Source organism: Macaca fascicularis, chromosome 19 (assembly GCF_037993035.2).
Source record: "Macaca fascicularis isolate 582-1 chromosome 19, T2T-MFA8v1.1".
NCBI lineage: Eukaryota > Metazoa > Chordata > Mammalia > Primates > Cercopithecidae > Macaca > Macaca fascicularis.
In genome coordinates, this window is record NC_088393.1 from 19222974 (window position 1) to 19245688 (window position 22715).

Here is a 22715-nt window from a genome sequence, read left to right on the forward strand (position 1 = left end):
TATAAGGGCAGTGATCCCATCTTGGGGTCCTCCCCTCATGACCTCATCCAACTGCGATCACCTCCTAGAGTCCCTATCCTTTTTTTTTTTTTTTTTTGAGACGGAGTCTCGCTCTGTTGCCCAGGCTGGAGTGTAGTGGCGCGATCTCGGCTCAGTGCAAGCTCTGCCTCCCAGGTTCACGCCATTCTCCTGTCTCAGCCTCCCGAGTAGCTGGGACTACAGGCGTCTGCCACCAAGCCCGGTTAATTTTTTGTGTTTTTAGTAGAGACGGGGTTTCACCGTGTCAGCCAGGATGGTCTCAATCTCCTGACCTTGTGATCTGCCCACCTTGGCCTCCCAAAGTGCTGGGATTACAGGCATGAGCCACCATGCCCAGCTGAGGCCCTATCTTCTAATACCATCACACTGGGAGTTTAAAACTTCACAAGATTTTTTTTTTTTTTGAGACAACACTCTGTTGCCCAGGCTGGAGTGCGATCTTGGCTCACTGTAGCCTCTGCCTCCCAGGTTCAAGCAATTCTTCTGCCTCAGCCTCCCAAGTAGCTGGGATTATAGGCATGTACCACCATACCTGGCTAATTTTTGTATTTGTAGTAGCAATGCGGTTTCACCATGTTGGCCAGGGTGGTCTCGAACTCCCAACCTCAGGTGATCTGCCCGCCTCCTAAGCCTCCTAAAGTGCTGGGATTACAGGTGTGAACCACCGTGCCCAGCCACCATATGCATTTTATGGAGACAAGAACATTCTGTCCTTGACAGGCACCAAGATCATTCAACGGGGGATAGAAGGACACCTTCAGCCAATGGTGCTAGAATGACTTTGCATCCACAGGCAAAGGAATGAAGTTGGATCCCTACCTCCCACCATGCTCAAAAATGAGCTCAAAATGGATCAAAGCCCTAAAGGCAATAGTTAAAACCATAGAACTTTTTTTCTGTTGCCCAGGCTAGAGTGCAGTGCTGCAATCTTGGCTCACTGCAACCTCTGCCTCTGGGGTTCAAGTAATCCTCCTGCCTCAGCCTCCTGAGTAGCTGGGATTACAGGCATGCACCACCACACCTGGCTACTTTATGGGTTTTTTTTTTTTTTTTTTGAGACGGAGTCTCGCTGTCACCCAGGCTGGAGTGCAGTGGCGCAATCTCCGCTCACTGCAAGCTCTGCCCCCTGGTTTCATGCCATTCTCCCACCTCAGCCTCCCGAGTAGCTGGGACTACAGGCGCCCGCCACCACGCCCGGCTAATTTTTTGTATTTTTAGTAGAGACGGGGTTTCACCGTGTTAGCCAGGATAGTCTCGATCTCCTGACCTAGTGATCCACCCGCCTCGGACTCCCAAAGTGCTGGGATTACAGGCGTGAGCCACCGCACCCGGCCTAATTTATGTATTTTTAGTAGAGATGGGGTTTTGCCATATTGACCAGGCTGATCTCAAACTCCTGACCTCAGGTGATTCGCCCACCTTGGTCTCCCAAAGTGATGGGATTACAGTCATGAAACACAGTGCCTGGTCTTTTTTAACAAAAGGTTTTGAGGCAGGGTCTGGCTCTGTTGCCCAGGCTGGAGTGCAGCAGCATGATCTCAGCTGCCTGCAACCTCCCCCTCCCGGACTCAAGTGATCATCCCCCCTCAGCCTCCCACATAGCTGAGACTACAGGTGCATGCCATTATGCCCGGCTAATTTTTATATTTTTAGTAGAGACAGGATTTCGCCACGTTGGCCAGGCGGGTCTCAAACTCCTGGGCTCAAGCGATCCTTCCAAGTTGGCCTCCCAAAGTGTTGGGATTGAAGGCATGAGCCACCGTGCCTGGCCCTTGTGATGGCCAATTTTCTGTATCAACTTGACCAAGCTAAGGGATACCCAGATACCTGGTTAAACATGATTTCTGGGTGTGTTTGTGAGGTTGTTTGAGGAAGGGGTTAGCATTTGCACTGATGGGCTGAGCAGGTCCCATGAGGGCCTGAATTGAACAGAAAGGCCCAGGAAAGTTAGATTGACTCACCTTCTGCCCACCCCCCTAAGCTGGGGCTTTGATCTCTTCCTGCCCGTGGTGCTCCTGGTTCTCAGGGATACACACACACTGGAATCAGCCCTGTCTCTCAGGGTTTCCAACGACACCGCAGGACTTTCCTGGGTCTCCAGCTTGCCAGTGGCAGGCAGATCACGGGACTTCTCCATGACTGGGAAAGTCAGAGTCAGTTCCTTATAGGAAATCTCTTTGTGGCCGGGCGTGGTGTCTCACGCCTGTAATCCCAGCACTTTGGGAGGCTGAGACGGGCGGATCACGAGGTCAGGAGATTGAGACCATCCTGGCTAACACGGTGAACCCCCGTCTCTACTAAAAAATACAAAAAAAAAAAAAAAAAAAAAAAAACTAGCCGGGCGAGGTGGCAGGCGCCTGTAGTCCCAGCTACTTGGGAGGCTGAGGCAGGAGAATGGCGTGAACCCAGGAGGCAGAGCTTGCAGTGAGCCGAGATCCAGCCACTGCACTCCAGACTGGGCGACAGAGCGAGACTCCGTCTCAAAAAAAAAAAGAAATCTCTTTGTGGCCGGGCGTGGTGTCTCACGCCTATAATCCCAGCACTTTGGGAGGCCCAGGCGGGCAGATCACCTGAGATAGGGAGTTCGAGACCAGCCTGGCCAACATGGCGAAACCCCGTCTTTACTAAAACTACACAAATTTGCTGGGTGTGGTTGTGCACACCTGTAATCCCAGCTGCTCAGGAGGCTGAGGCGGGAGAATCGCTTGAACCTGGGAGGCAGAGGTTGCAGTGAACTGAGATCGTACCACTGCACTCCGGGCTGGGCGACAGAGCAAGATGCTGTCTCAAAAAGAAAAGAAAAGAACTCTTTTTCTAGGCTGGGTAGGTGGTTCACACCTGTAATCCCGGCACTTTGAGAGGCTGAGACAGGAGGATCGTTTGAGCCCAGGAGTTCACGAGCAGCCTGGGCAACATAGTGAGACCCCCGTCTCGATATAAAAAAAAATTTTTTTAAAGAAAAAAAGTTTAAAAACAAGAAACCTCTTTCTAATATTTCTATATATGCTATTGTTTCTGTTTCACTGCAGAATCCTAATGTAGTCTCTATATGCTCAAAGAGTACAAAGATGTTGATGGATCTTTAAAAATTTTTATTTATGGCCGGGCGCAGTGGCTCACGCCTGTAATCCCAGCACTTTGGGAGGCCGAGGCGGGCGGATCACAAGGTCAGGAGATCGAGACCACGGTGAAACCACGTCTCTACTAAAAATACAAAAAAAATTAGCCGGGCGCGGTGGCGGGCGCCTGTAGTCCCAGCTACTCAGGAGGCTGAGGCAGGAGAATGGCGTAAACCCAGGAGGCGGAGCTTGCAGTGAGCCGAGATCGCGCCACTGCACTCCAGCCTGGGCGACAGAGCGAGACTCCGTCTCAAAAAACAAAAAACAAAAAACAAAAAAAAAAAAACAAAAAAAACAAAAAAAAATTTTATTTATTTTTTCTTTTTTGAGACAGTGTCTCAGTCTGTCACCCAGGGTGCAGTGCAGTGGCACGATCAAGGCTCACTGCAGCCTCAACCTCCTGGGCTCAAGCAATCCTCCCACCTGAGCCTCCTGAGTAGCTGGGACTACAGGCACGTGCCACCATGCCTGGCTAATTTTTTCATTTTCTGCAGCAACAGGCCTTAATATGTTGCCCAGGTTGGTATTGAACTCCTAGGCTCAAGTGATCTTCCTGCCTTGGCCTCCCAAAGTGTTGGGATTGCGGGCATGAGCCAACAAGCCCGGCTTCTCTTGATAGGTCTTGAGTTTGCTTAAAATCTGTGCCAGAAAAGCCTGGGAACAGAAGATTTTGACAACATGTGGCACTTTGTAGCCACTCCTTCAGCCTACAAAGTTAGGGAGTGTGGGGAATAGGACTCCTCCTTTGTTCTCCCCAGGCCATAACATGGAGTCATGAGTTGTCCATTGGAACATTTATTGAGCATCTGCTGTGTGCCCAGCATTGTGGCTGGCTTTGGGCATGCAACAGCAAATGAGATCGACAGGTCCCTCACTCATAGGGCCGACTTCTACCCTGGCATGTGTTGGACTCCCCAGTAGCACAGCCTGAGATGAGGATTCAGGGTCACGCGAGTTTGGGAGGGGACGCTCTTGGGGGAAGCTTCTGAAGAAATGAGGGGAAGCAGGATAAGACAGGGAAAGAGCTATATAAGGAGGTGGGCTCAGCTGGCCTGGAGCCTCAGCCCATCTCCGGGGCAGCCCTGGAATGTGAATAGCACCAGATATGCTCCCCACTTTTTTATTCATTTGAAACGGACCTCGCTTTGTTCTCCAGGCTCGAGAGCAGTGGTGTGATCATAGCTCACTGCAGCCCTGAACTCCTGGGCTCCTGGGCTCAAGAGATTCTCCTGTCTCAGCCTCCCAAAGTGCTAGGGTTACAGATGTGAGCCATCACGCCCAGCCCAAGGGTCAACTTTAATTACGTGTCTGGCTATTTCTTCATAAACAAAATGAACGACCATGTGTACTGCTTAAGTTTCTGCCGGCTGGGGGGGATTTCTTTTCACCACTGCCCTTCAAGGATGTCCCACAAAGGGGCTGCAGTGCTGTGGCTGTCCATTTCCAGGTGAAGTGAGAGTGTCACCTGGAATCATCTGTAAACCAGGCCAAGCAATTTTTTTTTTTTTTTTGAGATGGAGTCTCGCTCTGTTGCCCAGGCTGGAATGCAGTGGCCCGATCTTGGCTCACTGCAAGCTCCACCTCGCAGGTTTACGCCATTCTCCTGCCTCAGCCTCCCCAGTAGCTGGGACTACAGGTGCCCGCCACCACGCCTGGCTAATTTTTTGTATTTTTAGTAGAGACAGGGTTTCACCATGTTAGCCAGGATGGTCTCGATCTCCAGGATGGTCTGGATCTCCTGACCTCGTGATCCGCCCACCTCGGCCTCCCAAAGTGCTGGGATTACAGGCGTGAGCCACCGTGCCCAGCTTTTTTTTTTTTTTTTTTTTTTTTTTAGGTGAGGTCTTGCTCTGTTGCCCAGGCTGGCATGCAGTGGTGCGATCTTGGGTCACTGCAATCTCTGCCTCCCAAGTTCAAGCGGTTCTCCTGCCTCACCCTCCTGAGTAGCTGGGATTACAGGCATGCACCACCATTCTCAGCTAATTTTTGTACTTTCAGTAGAGATGGAGCTTCACCGTGTTGGCCAGGCTGGTCTCAAACTCTTGACCTCAAATGATCTGCCCACCTTGGCCTCCCAAAGTGCTGAGATTACAGGCATGAACCACCACACCCAGGCAATACTTTTTATTTTTAAAATTTGTGGCTGGGAATAGTGGCTCACACCAAGGTGTGAGGATTGCTTGAGGCCAGGAGTTCTAGACCAGCCTAGGCAACATAATGAGACACCAACTCTACCAAAAAAAAAAAAAAAAAAAAAAAAAAAAAATATATATATATATATATATATATATATATATATGCCAGGTATGGTAACAAGCATCTGTAGTCGTAGCTACTCAGGAGGCTGAGGTGGGAGGATGGCTTGAACCCAGGAGTTGGAGGCTGCAGTGAGCTATGATCACACCACTGCACTCTAGCCTGGGCAACACAGCAAGACCCTGTCTCAAAAAAACAAAAATTTGGTAGAATAAATCAGCAAAACCATCTATTCCTGGGATTCTCTTTGCTGGATTTTTAAATTACTAACTTTACTTGTTGTAGGTCTATGTAGCTTTTGTATTTGTTTTTTTCTGAGATAGGGTCTTGCTCTGTGGCCCAGGCTGGAGTGCAGTGGTGTGATCTCAGCTCACTGCAACCTCCACTTCCCAGGCACCTTCAAGCGATCCTCCTGCCTCAGCCTACTGTGAAGCTGAGACTACAGGTGTGCACCACCACACCCAGCTATTTTGTGTATTTTTTTGTAGAGATGGGGATTCACTATGTTGCCCAGGCTGGTCTCTAACTCCCGAGCTACAGTAATCTGCCCACTTCGGCCTCCCAAAGTGTTGGGATTACAGGCGTGAGCCACCACGCCCAGCAGTTTTGTATGTATTCTTGAGTCAGTTTTAGTAGATTTTGTGTTCTAGAAAATTTTCCATTTCATTTGACTTATTCAGTATGTGGTCACCCAATTGCTCATACTTTTTATTTTATTTTTATTTTTTTTGAGATGGAGTCTTGCTCTGTCACCAGGCTGGAGTGCAGAGGCATGATCTCGGCTCCCTGCAACCTCCGCCTCCCGGGTTCAAGAGATTCTCCTGGCTTGGCCTCCGGAGTAGCTGGGAGTACAGGCGGGCGCCACCAGGCCCAGCTATTTTTTTTTTTTTTTTTGTATTTTTAGTAGAGACAGGGTTTCACCATGTTGGCCAGGAGAGTCTGGATCACTTGACCTCGTGATCCACCTGCCTTGGCCTCCCAAAGTGCTGGGATTACAGGTGTGAGCCACTGCGTCCGGCCCCAATTGCTCATACTTACACTCTTTTGTGTTTCTGTAAAGCCAGTAGTATTGTCTTCCCTTTCATTCCTGATTTTAGTAATCTGAGTCTCTTTCCTCTTTTCCTTGGTCAATCTAGCTAAAGTTTCATCAATTTTCTTTTCTTTTTTTTTTTTGAGATGGAGTTACGCTCTTGTTGCCCAGGCTAGAGTGCAGTGGTGCAATCTCCACTCACTGCAATCTCCACCTCCTGGGTTCAAGCAATTCTCCTGCCTCAGTCTCCCAAGTAACTGGGATTACAGGCATGCAGCACCACGCCCAGCTACTTTTTTGTATTTTTAGTAGAGATGGGGTTTCTCCATGTTGGTGAGGCTGGTCTTGAAATCCCGACCTCAGGTGATTTGCCCTCCTCGGCCTTCCAGAGTGCTAGGATTACACTCGTGAGCCACCACGCCTGGCCGTCAATTTTCTTAATCTTTTCAGATAACCAACTTTTAGTTTTGTTCATTTTTTCTGTTACTTTTTTTTTTTTTTTCTGTTTTTCTGTTTTTTCGAGAGAAGGTCTTACTTTGTTGCACAGGCTGAAGTACAGTGGCACAGTCATAGCTCACTGCAGCCTCGACCTCCCAGGCTCAAGGAATCCTCCTATCTGAGCCTCCTGAGTGTCTGGAACCACAGGCGCCCACCACCATGCCTGAACGATTTATTTTTAGTAGAGATGAGATCTTGCTATGTTACCCAGGTTGGTCTTGAACTCCTGAAGTCAAGTGATTCTCCCACTTCAGCCTCCCAAAGTGCCAATGTCAGGCATCAGTCACTGTGCCCAGCCATGCATTTTATTCCCTCTCTTATTTTTCTCTGTTCTAATCTTTAGTATTTCCTTCCCTCTTTGGGTTTATTTGCTCATCTTCTTCTAGTTTCTTAATGTAGGAAGCTTAAGTTATTGATTTGAGATCCTCTGTGTTTTGTTTGTTTGTTTGTTTTTTAGACGGAGTCCCATTCTATTGCCCAGGCTGGAGTGCAGTGGCGAGATCTCAGCTCACTGCAACCTCTGCCTCCTGGGTTCAAGCGATTCTCCTGCCTTAGCCTCCCTAATAGGTGGGATTACAGGTGTGTGCCACTACACCCCAGCTAATTTTTGTATTTTCAATAGAGATGGGGTTTCACCATGTTGGCCATGCTGGTCTTGAACTCCTGACCTCAAGTGATCCGCCCGCCTCGGCCTTTCAAATTGCTGGGATTATAGGTATTAGCCACTGCGCCCAGCCAAGAGCCTCTGTTTTGATGAAGACATTTATAGCTATGAATTTCCCTCTGAGCACTGCTTTTGCTCCATGCCATAATTTTGGTATTTTATATTTGAATTTTTATTCATTTTAAAGTACTTTCTAATTTCCTTTTAATTTTTTCTTTAACTCCATAATTTAGAAACATATTTTTAATCAATATGAATCACAAATTCATATTTGTTAATTTTCTTTCTTTTTTTTTTTTTTTTTGAGACAGAGTCTCACTCTGTTGCCCAGGCTGGAGTGCAGTGGCGCAATCTCAGCTCACTGCAAGCTCCGTCTCCTGGGTTCACGCCATTCTCCTGCCTCAGCCTCCTGAGTAGCTGGAACTACAGGCGCCTGCCACCATGCCCAGCTAACTTTTTTGTATTTTTAGTAGAGATGGGGTTTCACTGTGTTAGCCAGGATGGCCTCAATCTCCTGACTTCATGATCTGCCGGCCTCGGCCTCCCAAAGTGCTGGGATTACAGGCGTGAGACACTGTGCCCGGACAGTCTTTAAATAGATGTATTCCAATGTACCATCCCAATGTCGCTTTGCGATTGTGAGTGCATATAGGAAATAAGAGGAGATTCTTAGAAATGGAGTAGGTGGGTCAAAGTGGGAGAGGGGCAATTAAAACTCTGAAAGGTGGGCTGGGTGTGGTGGCTGAGGCCTGTAATCCCAGGACTTTGGGAGGCTGAGGAGGGAGGATCGCTTGAGCCCAGAAGATTGAGACCAGCCTGAGCAACATAGTGAGGCCCTGTCTCTACAAACAAACAATTTAAAAGACAGCTGTGTGTGGTGGTGCATGCCTGTAGTCCCTGCTACTCATGAGGCTGAGGTGGGAGGATCCCTTGAGCCCAGAAGGTTGAGACTGCAGTGAGCCAGGTGACACCACTGCACCCCAGTCTGGGTGACAGAGCATGACCTTGTCTAAAAATAAATAAATAAATAAAAACTCTGATAGGTGTTACTAAATTGATCTGAAATTTGTCTACAAATTCATCAGGATGTGTTCCAAAGAGAGCTTTGTATGATATGAAAATTATCTGTTGGTCTGTCAGTATTACCCCTTAAACTGTGCCTTCCTAGACAGGCAGACTACTTTTATTCATTGTCTATATTCCTACAGTTTAGTGCATGCTAGGAGCCCCCCTCCAAATGTTATCTTTATTTTTTATTTTTTGTAGAGATGGGGTTTTACTGTTTCCTAGGCTGGTCTGGCACTCCTAACCTCAAGTAATCGTCCCACCTCAATCTTCCAAAGAGCTGTGATTATGGATATGAGCCACTATGCCTTGCCCCTGAAAAAGAGTGAAGAAGGCTCACACCTGTAATCCCAGCACTTTGGGAGGCAGAGGCAGGTGGATCACCTGAGGTCAGGAGTTTGAGACCAGCCTGGCCAACATGGCAAAACCCCATCTCTACTAAAAATACAAAAAAAATTAGCCGGGCGTGCTGGCAGGCACCTGTAATCCCAGCTACTTGGGAGGCTGAGGCAGGAGAATTGAACCCTCCTGCTTGAACCCAGGAGGCGGAGGTTGCAGTGAGCCAAGATTGCGCCACTGTATTCCAGCCTGGGTGACTGAGTGAAACTCCATCTCAGGAAAAAAAAAAAAAAATGTGAAGAAGGAAAACAGAACCTCTGTTCCTGTCATGATAAACAGGCAAATTGGAAAATAAGGAACCATGGCAAATCAGGACCTTTTAGCTCAGCTGTGCAAGCTAGGCGCTCTTTCAGCTGACTTATTTAAAGAGCAGCAGAATCTTGGGACAGAAAGGGAAATGGGGGATGTTTTCCAAGATACTTTACCAGAGAGGAAGCGGACGCCTGGGGTTAGGAAATTAAGGCCCATAAACCAGTAGCTTACCTGGGATTTAAAGTGTCAGAAGACTTTTCATTGAGTACCTACTATATGAGGCATCATTCTCTCCGTGCGGAAGATCATAATGAAACAGGCCAACCCCCTGTCCTTATGGAACTACATGTTAAGAGTGACTGGTAGTTCATTTATTCCTCTCATATATATACATATATATATAGAGAGAGAGAGAGTGTATATATATATACACACACACACACACTCCCTATCTATATATAATAGAGTGACTAGTAGCTCATTTATTCTTATATATATAGTGTGTATATGTATGTATATATACATACTGTCTATCTCTCTCTATATATATAATAAAGTGACTAGTAGCTCATTTATTCCTCTCATATATACAGTGAGATATATAATATACACCATATATATATCTTTTTTTTTTTTGAGACGGAGTCTCGCTCTGTCGCCCAGGCTAGAGTGCAGTGGTGCAACATTGGCTCACTGCGGCCTCTGCTTCCTGGGTTCAAGCAATCATCCTGCCTCAGCCTCCCGAGTAGCTGGATTACAGGCACGCACCATGCCCGGCTAATTGTTGTATTTTTAGTAGAGACTGATTTCACCATGTTGGTCAGGCTGGTCTCGAACTCCTGATCTCAAGTGATCCGCCCGCCTCGGCCTCTGAAAGTGCTGAGATTACAGTCGTGAGACACCACGCCGGGCTCCATTATATACATACATATATATATGTGTGTGTGTATATATATATATATCAGCAGCAACCATATATCACATGAGAGGAATAACCGAGCTACTAATCACTTTATTAATATATATTAACATATATAAATATATATTAACATACACACACACATACGATCTCTGTCACCCAGGCTGGAGTGCAGTGGTACAATCATAGCTCACCGCAGCCTCAAACTCCTGGGCTCAAGTGATCCTCTTGCCTCTACCTCCTAAAGTGCTGGGATTTCAGGAAAGAGCCACCTTGCCCAGGCTTCCTATCCTACCTTAATGGCAACAGAAACCCTAGGCTCAGAGAGTTTAAGTCACCTGTATAATTTATTTTTTATTTATTTATTTATTTTTTTGAGATGTGGTCTCGCTCTGTTGCCCAGTCTGGAGTGTAGTGGTGCGATCTCGGCTCACTGAAAGCTCCATCTCCCGAGTTCATGCCATTCTCCTGCCTCAGCCTCCCCAGTAGCTGGGAATACAGGCACCCGCCACCAGCCCAGCTAATTTTTTGTATTTTTAGTAGAGACCGGGTTTCACCGTGTTAGCCAGGATGCTCTCAGTCTCCTGACTTGGTGATCCGCCCGCCTCGGCCTCCCAAAGTGCTGGGATTACAGGCTTGAGAAACCGCGCCTGGCCTACCTCACTTGTATAATTTCACACAGCTGATAAGTGGTTAGCTCTAGATTCCACCACACACCATGTGCTTCCTGTTGTTTTGCTGTATATGTCCACTAAATAATAATCATAGCAAAAATAGTAATTGTATAATGACAGCGGCAGAGGCATCAGGAACAGCAGCAACCATCATTTCCAAGTGTCAGGCCCAGTACCTAAGACTATCCCCATTCATTTATTTTTACTTATTTTTGAGACAGGGTCTCGCTCTGTCACCCAGCCTGGAGTGCAGTGGTGAGAACCACCACACTTAGCTAATTTTTTTTAGCTATTTTTTTTATTTTATTTTTTGAGACGGAGATTCACTCTGTCGCCCAGGCTGGAGTGCAGTGGCACAATCTTGGCTCACTGCAAGCTCCGCCTCCTAGGTTCAAGCGATTCTCCTGCCTCAACCTCCCAAGTAGCTGGGACTACAGGCTCGTGCCACCACGCCTGGCTAATTTTTTGTATTTTTAGTCGAGACGGGGATTCACCGTGTTAGCCAGGATGGTCTCGAGTTCCTGACCTCGCGATCCGCCCGCCTCGGCCTCCCAAAGTGCTGGGATTACAGGCGTGAGCCACCGCGCCCGGCCTAAGTTTTGTATTTTTTGTAGAGATGGAGTCTCACTCTGTTTCCCAGGCTGGTCTCGAACTCCTGAGTTCAAGCCGTTCTCCCGCCTCAGCCTCCGAGTGTTTGGGATTACAGGTGTGACCACCGCGCCGAGCCCCACCCCCTTATTAAACCAATGCACAGGGAGCATCTACTATGTGCGAGGCACCCCCCATTTTACAGATGGGGAAACTGAGTTCCAAGCAGCTTTTGCCAGGAGTGGGAGCGCGTCGTCCCTGCCCAGCCTCTCCAGTTGGGCATTTCGAGATCACCTACGTAGGCTATTCGGCTAGCGCTTAATTAAACCGAAACACTGTCGCAGCGACCACAGGTGCAGACCACCACGTCCACACCACCCGCCGCCCGGGAGTCCCCGATTAGCAGTTGGGGCGGGACCAAGTCCTCGAGGGGCCGCCGCGACGGCGGTTGAAAGCCTCACCCCCTGCGCGTGCGCGTTGAGCGTCCCGTCGTCCCGCTGGGCACCCGGCGTCCGCGAAGAGCGCGCGCGCTTCCGCCGGCGCCGGGCTCGCGCACGCGCACGGCGACGGCGGCGGTGGCGGCAGTTCCTGCCCGGGGCTGCGAGCGGCGGGCGGCTTCGAGGGGAACTGAGGCGCGGAGGGGCTCGGCGGCAGCGGCGGCGGCTCGGCGCTCTTACATCTCGGTTCGGCTGGCGCCGGGGAGGGCGGTTCGGTCCTTTCCAGGCGTACGGGGACGACAGCGGCAGCGAGCCGAGGCCTGCGGCCTAGGCCTCAGCGCGGCGGCGGGCTCGAGTGCGGCGCGGAGCCGGCCCGAGGGCCCTACCCGGCAGCACCATGAGCGTGGAGGCGTACGGGCCCAGCTCTCAGACTCTCACTTTCCTGGACACGGAGGAGGCCGAGCTGCTCGGCGCCGATACACAGGGCTCCGAGTTCGAGTTCACCGACTTTACTCTTCCTAGCCAGACGCAGACGCCCCCCGGCGGCCCCGGCGGCCCGGGCGGTGGCGGCGCGGGAGGCCCAGGCGGCGCGGGCGCGGGCGCCGCGGCGGGACAGCTCGACGCGCAGGTGAGCGGCACATGGCGGCGCCGGAAGCCCGGGCCTTGTCTCGGCGCCTGAGACCTGTCCCTAGCCCGTCTCGGGCCGGGCCTGGGTTTGCCCGGAGTCCCCCGTCGCGGCCGGGCCTGGGGCGACCTGCCCCGGGTCCCCTACTCCGGCTGGGCCTGAGCTTACCTGCCCCAGGTCCTGCACTCTGCCCGGGCCTGGCCTGATCTGCCCCGGGTCTCCCGCTCCGGCCTGGACCTGGCTGAGTTCCTTCGGCCCCCAACTCCTGGGCTGGGCCGACTTGCCTCGAGTTCTCCACTCCGTTCGGGTCCGAGCTAACCTGACCCTCTTCCTTTACTCCGGCTGGGTTTGCTCCTCCGCCTGGGCCCGGGCTGACCTGCCTTGTGTCCCACAACCAGCCTGGCCTGGAGTAACCTGCCCTGGTCTGAGTTCTTCCACTCTCTCCGGGCTAGGGTGACCTGCCCTGGTCCCTCTTTCTCAGGTCTCGGTTTTCTGCCCCGAGTTCCCCTACGGCCTGGGCCGGGTCTTGCTCAGGCCGGATCTTGAGTGACTTCCCTCAGTCCCCTTCCGGGAGTATCCAGGGTGACCTGCCCTAATCCTGTCTCTGGCCTGGTCCGGGGATTCTGCCCCGTCTCCCCAATGGGGGGTCCGGCCGCACTGTCCCACCTCCCATCTGTGGTCACAGCCATCTGGGCATCCCCCCTTCCACAGTCACGGAGCTGTAGGTTCGAATTTTCCCAAGCATAAGGGCGCTGGTCAGCGGAAGATTGAGGCAGGGAAGAATTTTTGCCTCCCATAGAGGAGCACACATTGGCTGGCTATTAAGATCATTCAGGAAGCAGTTTGTATTTTATTTTTTCTTGCATCGCCTGTTGCTGAAACCGACCTGTTACATAACTCCACAACTCTTGCCTTGGAAAAGTTGGGTTTGAGTTTTGTTCCTCCAATAAGACAGCAGTAATGGGTTTACATAAATGCGTCTGCCACGTTGGAAACTCATTTTTAATGATGTGGATGTTTAGAGAAGGTTACTTAGGTATTTAAATGGGGGCTTGGGTTGGGAGAAGTATCAGGCATGCATTTCCTGGTCCTGGGTGCTGCCTGCCTGGGGTGGGAGAGGGGCTGGGGGGGCGCGGGTTGCACCGGGCTCCAGGGGCATGTCCTCATCATCCTCTGGATCTCAGGTTGCTTTCACTTTAGGCTTGCTTTGTGCCTGACCCCTCGCTCAGGTTTATTTTCCTGACAGGGAGTAACTCCGAGGCTCACCTTGGCACAGGTGTCCCTTGGCATGTGCTGGTGTTTCAAAGCTGGGAGAACCACTCCTTGCTCATCCTGAGTGAGCTCAGACCCTGTCCTTGCATGAGGGGGGCTTACGTGGTAGTCGGCTGAGTCATTCCCGTGGGTAGACCACCCACTTGGGCTTCCTTTTAGCCCCTAATGGAAGCAAGAAACATTTGACTCATTCTAACCCCATATTCCTTAAAATAGAAAGTTGGGTGTGAGGAGAACAGGTGTGCACGTATGGGTGGTTTTTTCAGTTTTGTTTACATTTTGTGAAGGTGGGGAGGGAGAGAGGAGAGGTCCCTTGAAGAAGGGAGCAGGACCTGCGGAGGCCCCGCCTCCTTGTAGTTTTTATGCCCTGTAGACCTTTCTGCTTCCGCAGCTGTGAAATGGGGGTGGCAGTTGGATTTTTGTTCCTTTTAAACATAAAGGAAACCTAGATCCATGTGTGAGTCGACTGTATAGGCTGTTTGTAATCTGAAGTCCAGCCTGTCGGGGAGACTCAGGGTAAAGATCTCTGTGGAGCAGTGAGCCATGAGCGTGACAGCGCGGATAGAGGGGTTGGCTGGTGTCAAAGGTAATCATTTTCTTGTGAATCCTTTTAACTGTGGCCAGCATAAAACAGCAAACCTGGGGCAGCCTTTAGTTCTACTTTTGTTTCTGGCATTCCGTTTGGGATTAAGTGTGGCGCATGTCCTTCTCTTTCAGTTGAAACAATTGATTTTTTTCCGTGCACCTGAACACACTGGGCTGTACAAAAGGAGAGCATTAAAACGCTCCCCTGGAGGTAAACATTGCAGTTGAGCTCACTAGAGTTCTGATGACATCAGATGGTTTGTCCTGTGCTACTTTTAATTGACCCAGATGCCCCACCCACCTGTTACCTGTAATTTGGATTTGTTAGTGGGGAATGGGAGTGGCATCCCTTTGCATCACAAGGGGAAGACCGGAGTTTGGGGGCAAGGAAGTCTGTGTATATAATTCAAGGGAAAGCGGAAGAAAGTTATCACTTGTGTGGATTGATTTGGGAAGACTTTCCCTGTTTGTCCTCAGGAGTTGGCTGTGTAACCAGCTGTTAAGTTGGGGGCTCCTGGAAGGACTCAGAAAGCTTCTCATTCTGTTTTTTAATTTTTATTTTACTGGGCAAGTGGCAATCAGCTGTCAAGTGCCCTGCAGTCACTTTTGCTTAACAGCTTTATTGAAATAGAATTCACTTGCCGCACCATACAGTTTACCCATTTAAAGTGTACAGTTTGGCCGCTTTTATTTAGTATATTCAGAGTTGTGCAGCCATTACCACAGTAAATTTCAGAACATTTATGTCACCCCAGAAATAAACCCTGCACCCCTTAGCCCATCTGTCCTCCCTTCCCCAGCCCCTGGCAACCACTCACCTGCTTTCTGTCTTAAGATGTGCCTGTTCTGGGCATTTCACATGAATGGAATCATATCATATGTGGTGTTTTGTGTCTGGTTTCTTTCACTTTGCATGATGTGTGAGAAGTAGCTACAAAGCTCACCTTGTAGCTACTCCCTGACCGAGCATTCAGGAAAATGAACCTGATCGAGGTTCATCCACGCTGTGGCATGTGTCAGCATTTCATTCCTTTTTTTTTTTTTTTGAGGCAGAATCTCGCTCTGTTGCCCAGGCTGGAGTGCAGTGGCGCTATCTTGGCTCACTGCAACCTCTGCCTCCCGGGTTCAAGCGATTCTCCTGCTTCAGCCTCACTAGTAGCTGGGATTACAGGTGTGTGCCACCACGCCTGGCTAATTTTTGTATTTTTAGTAGAGACGGGGTTTCACCATGTTGGCCAGATGGTCTCGATCTCTTGACCTTGTGATCCGCCTGCCTTGGCCTCCCAAAGTGCTGAGATTACAAGCGTAAGCCACCACACCCGGCCAGCATTTCATTCCTTTTTAAGGCTTAGTAATATTCCATTGGTGGAATGGTCCAGATGGATGAACCATGTTTTGTTTATCTTGTCTTCTGTTGATGGACATTTGGGTTGTTTCCACCTCTTGGCTCTTGTGAATAGCATTGCTGTGGCCATGCATGTACAGGTTTCTGCGTGGATGTGTTTATAGACGTGCTGGGCCGCATAGTAACTCTGGGTTTAATGGTTTCAGCAACTGCGAGACTGTTTTCCAGTGTGTAGCCGCTTTCCATACCAACCGCACCTGAACTGATTTCGCACAGTTGGTTTTTCCTTAATGTCTGTTGAAAGACAAGAGTGTGTGTCCCCACCGGGGTGGGAAAGTGGCAGCAGGGGTGACTCCCTATACTCAGGGCTGGCTCAGGTAACACTCCTTTTCTTGTTTATGAAATGAAACTGGTATTTATCAAAGCCCTTGAGATCCTGGGATGAAAAGCACTGACACAGTATTGCCAAGTGTCCTTAAGATAAAGGGACAGTTTTCGAGCATCCGACCCTTTCCTGGGCCCATCTCTGCTGCCACCTCTCCTGCTCCCAGGACAGTGAAGGTAATTTCAGAAGTCCTTTGCATAATGGCTGGTGTTACAAGTCTTTTGGTCTGCCTGGTTGGAATATTTCCTCTTGACTGTAGCTTCTGCCCTGTATCCTCCAAACGGGAATTAAAGTGAAACTCTTAAGAGTTGGAAATATTGCTCAGTATTAAGAAGGAACAAACTATTGATACCTGCAACAACATGGATGTGTCTCATAATAATTACTTTTTTGAATGTGTGATTCATCGTATAATTTAATTCATACAAAATTCTAGAAAGTGCCAGCTAGCCTGCAGCAATAGAAAACAGACCAGTGGTGGCTGGACAGAAAGGGGAAAGGGGAGGGAAAGGGCTGGCAGGTGACAAAGGGCACAGGAAACTTGGGGGTGATGTATGTTTTTTATTATCATGATGTGACAGTTTTATGGGTGTTTAAGTACATTGACATATGTCAGTTTCTAAAATGGCACACTAAACATTTGCAGCTTATGGTATGTCAATTATACCTCAATGAAACTGGAAAGAAAAGTCAGGGAGATATCACTACCCATCCATTCCCATGGCACCCTTTTTTTTTTTTTTTTGAGACAGTCTTGCTCTGTGGCCTAGGCTGGAGTGCAGTGGTGCAATCTCGCTCACAGCAACCTCCACCTCCTGGGTTGAAGTGATTCTCCTGCCTTATCCTCCCTAATAACTGGGACTACAGGTGCGTGCTACCACACCCGGCTAATTTTTTGTATTTTTTATAGAGGCAGGGTTTCACAATGTTAGTCAGGATGATCTTGATCTCCTGAGCTCATGATCTGCCCTCCTCTACCTCCTAAAGTGCTGAGATTACAGGCGTGAGCCACTGCACCTGGCCTGCCACACTTTTTTTTAAAAGGCTGAAAGTGCTACTTGGGTTTTGTGTTTTTGTTTTAAGGCAAAGTCTCACTCTGTCACCAGGTAGTGGCATGATCATGGCTCACTGCAGCCTCGACCTCCTGGGCTCAAGTGATTCTCCCACCTCAGCCTCCCAGGTAGCTGGGACTACAGGTGTGTGCCACCATGTCTGGCTGATTTTTCTGTTTTTTGTAGAGATGGGGTTTTGCCATGTTACCCAATCTGGTCTTGAACTCCTGGGCTCAAGAGATCCTCTCACTCCAGGCCTCCCAAGTGTTGGGATTACAGCGTGAGCCATTGTGCCAACTCTCATGCCATACACCTACCTGTGACCTAGCAGAGTTGAAGGTGTGCGTACGTAGGGCTGCGCCAAATGCTGACAGCAGCTCTGTTCATGAGAAGCCCAAACCGGAAGCAGCCCCAGTGGCCATCAGCAGGTGAATGGCTAAACAAAGCAGCGTGTACATTCGGTGGGAAAAATGCATGCCTATTGGTTTGACTTGCTTTTCTTAGCTCACCTGAAAGTATGAGGTCTGTGGATAGGTGCAGACCTTTTAGGCGGCAACACGCATGTTTTTGTGCAGGTGTTCTGGGTGACCTTGTAGTTGCTGCTTGGTACTGGTCCCACTTTGTTCCTTCATCCTCAGGTCAGGTCTGCACTGCCTGTTCCCTCTCCACTTGTGGTAGCCTGTGGGAGTCACAGCTGAACAGTCATCTCGTACTGGGATTTTACTTTGAGTGCATGAGTTGTTTCCCCAGGAAAAACATGCTGTCTTTCTGGATCATAAGGGACAACTAGCCAAAGCTCCTGGCCGACCTGTCATCCAGCCCTCACTCTCCTCCTGCCAGACTTCTCCTGTGCATTGCCTCCACTTCTCTTGAGTGTGTAAACCTGGGCTCACTTCTTTTTCAAGTGGTAAAATACTTAGGATAGAAAGTTGCTACTGGCCGGGCACTGTGGCTCACGCCTGTAATCCCAGCACTTTGGGAGGCCGAGGCGGGCAGATCACGAGGTCAGGAGATCGAGACCATCCTGGCTAACACGGTGAAACCCCGTCTCTACTAAAAAATACAAAAAATTAGCTGGGCGTGGTGGCGGGCACCTGTAGTCCCAGCTACTCGGGAGGCTGAGGCAGAAGAATGGCGTGAACCCAGGAGGCGGAGCTTGCAGTGAGCAGAGATAGCGCCACTGCGCTCCAGCCTGGGCAACAGAGTGAGACTCTGTCTCAACAAGAAAAAAAGAAAAAAAAAGTTGCTACTTTGTCTTCAAAGCCATTGTCCTGATGCTGTCAGAGTTCCTGGAAGGATGGCTGTCCTGACTCATCCTTGTCGAGTTGAACATGCCATCTTCTGCTGAGCCCTGAGATTATGACCAAGGCAGGGTGAGTTCCATACAGTCTTGGGTTCCTAAAAGTGGTAAGTTTAAAATTTGCGCCGGGCACGGTGGCTCACGCCTGTAATCCCAGCACTTTGGGAGGCCGAGGCGGGCGGATCACGAGGTCAGGAGATCGAGACCATCCTGGCTAACACGGTGAAACCCCGTCTCTACTAAAAATGCAAAAAATTAGCCGGGTGAGGCGGCGGGCGCCTGTAGTCCCAGCTACTCGGGAGGCTGAGGCAGGAGAATGGCGTGAACCCGGGAGGCGGAGCTTGCAGTGAGCCGAGATCGCGCCATTGCACTCCAGCCTGGGCGACTAAGCGAGACTCTGTCTCAAAAAAAAAATAAATAAATAAAAATAAATAAAATTTGCGCGTGTGGCTGGGCACGATGGCCCATGCCTGTAATCCCAGTACTTTGAGAGGCTGAGGAAGGCAGATCATTTGAGCTCAGGAGTTTGAGACAAGCCTGAGCAAAATGGTGAAACCCTATCTGTACAAAAAAAATACAAAAATCAGCTGGGCCTGGTGGCACGTGCCTGTGGCCTCAGCTACTCAGGAGGCTAAGGTGGGAGGATCGCTTGAGCCTGGGAGGCAGAGGTTGCAGTGATCCATGATTGCACCACTACACTCCAGCCTGGGTGACAGAGTGAGATCTTGTCTTAATAAAAAGAAGAAAATACAGGCCGGGCTTGGTGGCTCATGCCTGTAATCTCAACACTTTGAGAGGCCAAGGCAGGCAAATCATCTGAGGTCGGGAGTCGGAGGCCAGCCTGACCAACGTGGAGAAATCTGTCTCTACTAAAAATACAAAATTAGCTGGGTGTGGTGGCACATGCCTGTAATCCCAGCTACTCAGGAGGCTGAATCAGGAGAATCGCTTGAACCCGGGAGGCAGAGGTTGCAGTGAGCCGAGATTGTGCCACTGCACTCCAGCCTGGGTAACAAGAGCAAAACTCCATCTTTTAAAAAAAAAAAAAAAAAAAAAAAAAGCTCATTTTGTTTTTTTGAATCCTCGGGTAGCCCAGGTGTGGTTTCAGGGTGCCAGAACATTGAAGATAAGATGCCATTACCTGGAGGAGTGCTGGCAAGTGTTTGGTCAGTACTTACCCCTTAGTAGACTTACCGGGTGTGTTTTCAAATTGTTAGGAGAGTCCCAGTGATCATGTGAAAGTGACCTGAGCTGACACTTTACTGTTAGTGGTGAATACACGAAACGACTTCTATTTTTATCCCAATTAATTACCCAGATTCAGGATGACGGGGTGGGGGGTTATAACTAATACTATACCAGGACTAACTAAAAAGAGTTCCCTCTCAGCCCGGCTACCACCACCACAAGAGCTCACCACCATCAGCTGCCACCACATTTCTCTCTTGGTTTGATTGAGGTCTGATGACCTATCGGGGAACCCCCTTCTTTTCTATTTAGACGGAGTCTTGCACTGTTGCACTGTTGCCCAGGAGTGCAGTGGCACGATCTTGGTTCACTACAACCTCCGCCTCCCGGATTTAAGTGATTTTCCTGCCTCAGCCTGAGTAGCTGGGATTACAGGTGCACACCACCACGCCCAGCTAATTTTTGTATTTTTAGTAGAGACTGGGTTTGACCTTGTTGGCCAGGCTGGTCTGGAGCTCCTGACCTCAGGTGATCTCCCACCTTGGCCTTCCAAGCTGCTGAGATTACAGGCATGAGCCACCACACCTGGCCCCTTTGTTTTTAAGTGTAGAACTTAGTGCTGTTTTAGTAAACTTACAGAATTGGGCAGCCACCACCGCAGTGCCTTGCTGTCTCTGATTTCTTTGATTTCTCTTTCGCTCCTTTCTGCTCCCTCCCCACCACCGCTTGTCAGACCCTGTGCTCACACCCAAGGTCACCTGTTAGGGAGGTGTGTCCACCCCCTTGGGCTGAGCCCTGCCCTGGGGAGGTCAGATACGTGGCCAAGCCCTGGCCCCGTGCTCCCGCCTTTAAGCCCATGTCTGTTATGTTCTTTTGCACCCTCTGTGAGCTGCCGGGGCAACCTCTTCAGCCTGGCCCTGGACTCCAGCCATCCCTGCTGTTTTCTTACTTCCTGGCCTTGCTGTGCTTGTGGGACTGAGGGCAGTGAGGCCAGCAAAGGGAGAGTGAAGCCTTTGACCCCTGCGGTTGCAGTATTAGAAGACAGCACATGCCGCCTGGCCAGGGTGCCGTGGGGGCCCCAGGCGGAGGGGTGGGCTCCTATGCTAAGGGAAAGCCTGCAGGAATGGCGCCTCTGGAGCTGTTCAGAAGCTGTACCTGTCAGGCAGAGGGGTGGGCACAGCACTTTGCCTAGAAGGAGGGAGGGTGGGTGTGGGGCCAGGGCAGGGGCTGGGCTGTGTCCTGGAGCCTTTAGGAGCTGCTGGGGTGCCTTGACCAAGGCTCAGAGGAGGGCTCTGAGATGGCAGTGGTGGGGGTTAGGGGAGGGGCCGTGGTGTTGGAGGTTGGGCGGTGTGGCCCAGGTTGGACCCCGAACGGATGGAGGGGCCACAGGGCAGCGGAGATGGAGGACACCGGGGTCAGGGCTGCATGTGCACGTGTGTGTATGCATGAGTAAGTGAGTTAGTGTGTGTGCCTGTGGGAACTGCCAGGGTACCGGGTGCCCCCTCCCAGTCCTCACAAGGAGCCACAGACTAAAAAGCAGCACCAGCTCCTGACTGTGGTCTCATCAGGGTCCGTAATTCCCCAGGCTGAGCCAGGGCTCTCTCGCTGGGGAGGCACTGCCCTGAGGGCCTTGCGAGAGGGAGAGACCTCCCCAGAGTGGCTGCAGGGAAGCTAAAGGGCACATGCTGGGCAGCAGCTCACAACTGAGAGGCAGTTTGTACTTGTCATGGTGGTGGGAGTGCTTTCATGGTGGTTGGAATAGTCTAGCTTGGCAGAGAAGGGCCGTGACACCCAGCTATGCTCTGTGGCATTCAGAACCGAGGGGCATGGTGGGAAGGTTGGGTCCAGGCCTTGGCACCAGTGCTGTTCAGGTCTCCGCTGTCACGGAGGGTTCATGGCCTTGAACTCTCCTTGCTGGAGCACGTTCCTTTGAGAGCAAAGTTCTGCTTTCTCTGATACATGGGGGGCTGCTGGGTCCTGGGGTACCACGGCTGGCAGCAGGTCCTCGTGCCTTTTTCTGTGTTGATCAAATAGCAGCTTAAGAGCCGGGTAACCGGCTGGGTGCGGTGGCTCATGCCTGTAATTCCAGCACTTTGGGAGGCTGAGGTGGGTGGATCACGAGGTCAGGAGATCGAGACCATCCTGGCTAACACGGTGAAACCCCGTCTCTACTAAAAATACAAAAAATTAGCCAGGCATGGTGGCGGGTGCCTGTAGTCCCAGCTACTCGGGAGGCTGAGGCAGGAGAATGACATGAACCCGGGAGGCAGACTTGCAGTAAGCTGAGATCTGGCCACTGCACTCCAGCCTGGGCGACAGAGCAAGACTCCGCCTCAAAAAACAAACAAACAAAGAGCCCGGTAACCCACCCGGACTTCTCAGGTCCCATGGGCCTTTGCCAAGGTGGTGTCTAGATGTGCAAGGGTGGCTCATTAGACTCTGGAGAGCCCTTGCGACAGTGAGCATGGCACCTTCCTGAAGCATCAGCTCCTTGCAGAGTGAGTGCAGGCTCCTGGCGGCCCTGAGAGAGGGGGCTGCAGATCCCAGTCAGAGGTGATTGGTCAGAGCCACGCTGCCTGCACCATCCTCACCTTTTTCAGCACGGGGATCCATAGCACATAGTTTGCAGCCCCACTGCATCCTCCGTGTAGAAACATCTAGGATGAATTCTCTAACATACAAGAGCTAGTGAGCCCTGTGCCTCTGTCTCCCTGATGTGACAGTTGTGAAGGTTTTCTCTCCGTTTTCTTTGTTTTTTCACTGGTGTGTGTTTTTAAAGCAAGTCTCTTGTGTCATTTCACCTTTGCGTCTGAGGTGGAGCTCTGTGAATTGGTGATACTCAGCCATTTTGACCTGCAGTATGTAGTATGCATTTCTAGAAGCAAAAAAGGGTACCTATTTTGCATAGCTGCAGCGCCATTATCAGACAAGCAGTGTCAACAATGGTTTTTCACGATTGTCTGATATGTAGGGACAGTTGGCCTCTCTCCACAGTCAGATTCTTTCCTGGGATCCTGGAGGTC

At 50.4% G+C, this 22715-nt stretch overlaps 1 protein-coding gene across 2 annotated transcripts in view; it reads left to right on the forward strand.

Annotated features, from left to right (window-relative positions):
- Positions 1-12086: 12086 nt before the first annotated feature.
- The window catches only part of UPF1 (UPF1 RNA helicase and ATPase), a 38779-nt gene continuing 28150 nt past the window's right edge, over positions 12087-22715 (forward strand). For both annotated transcript variants that reach the window (XM_005588482.4, XM_005588484.3), the window contains exon 1: positions 12087-12568. In XM_005588482.4, coding sequence (XP_005588539.1) covers positions 12338-12568 — 231 coding nt within the window. In that variant the 5' untranslated portion in view covers positions 12087-12337. The remainder of the gene's footprint in view (positions 12569-22715) is intronic.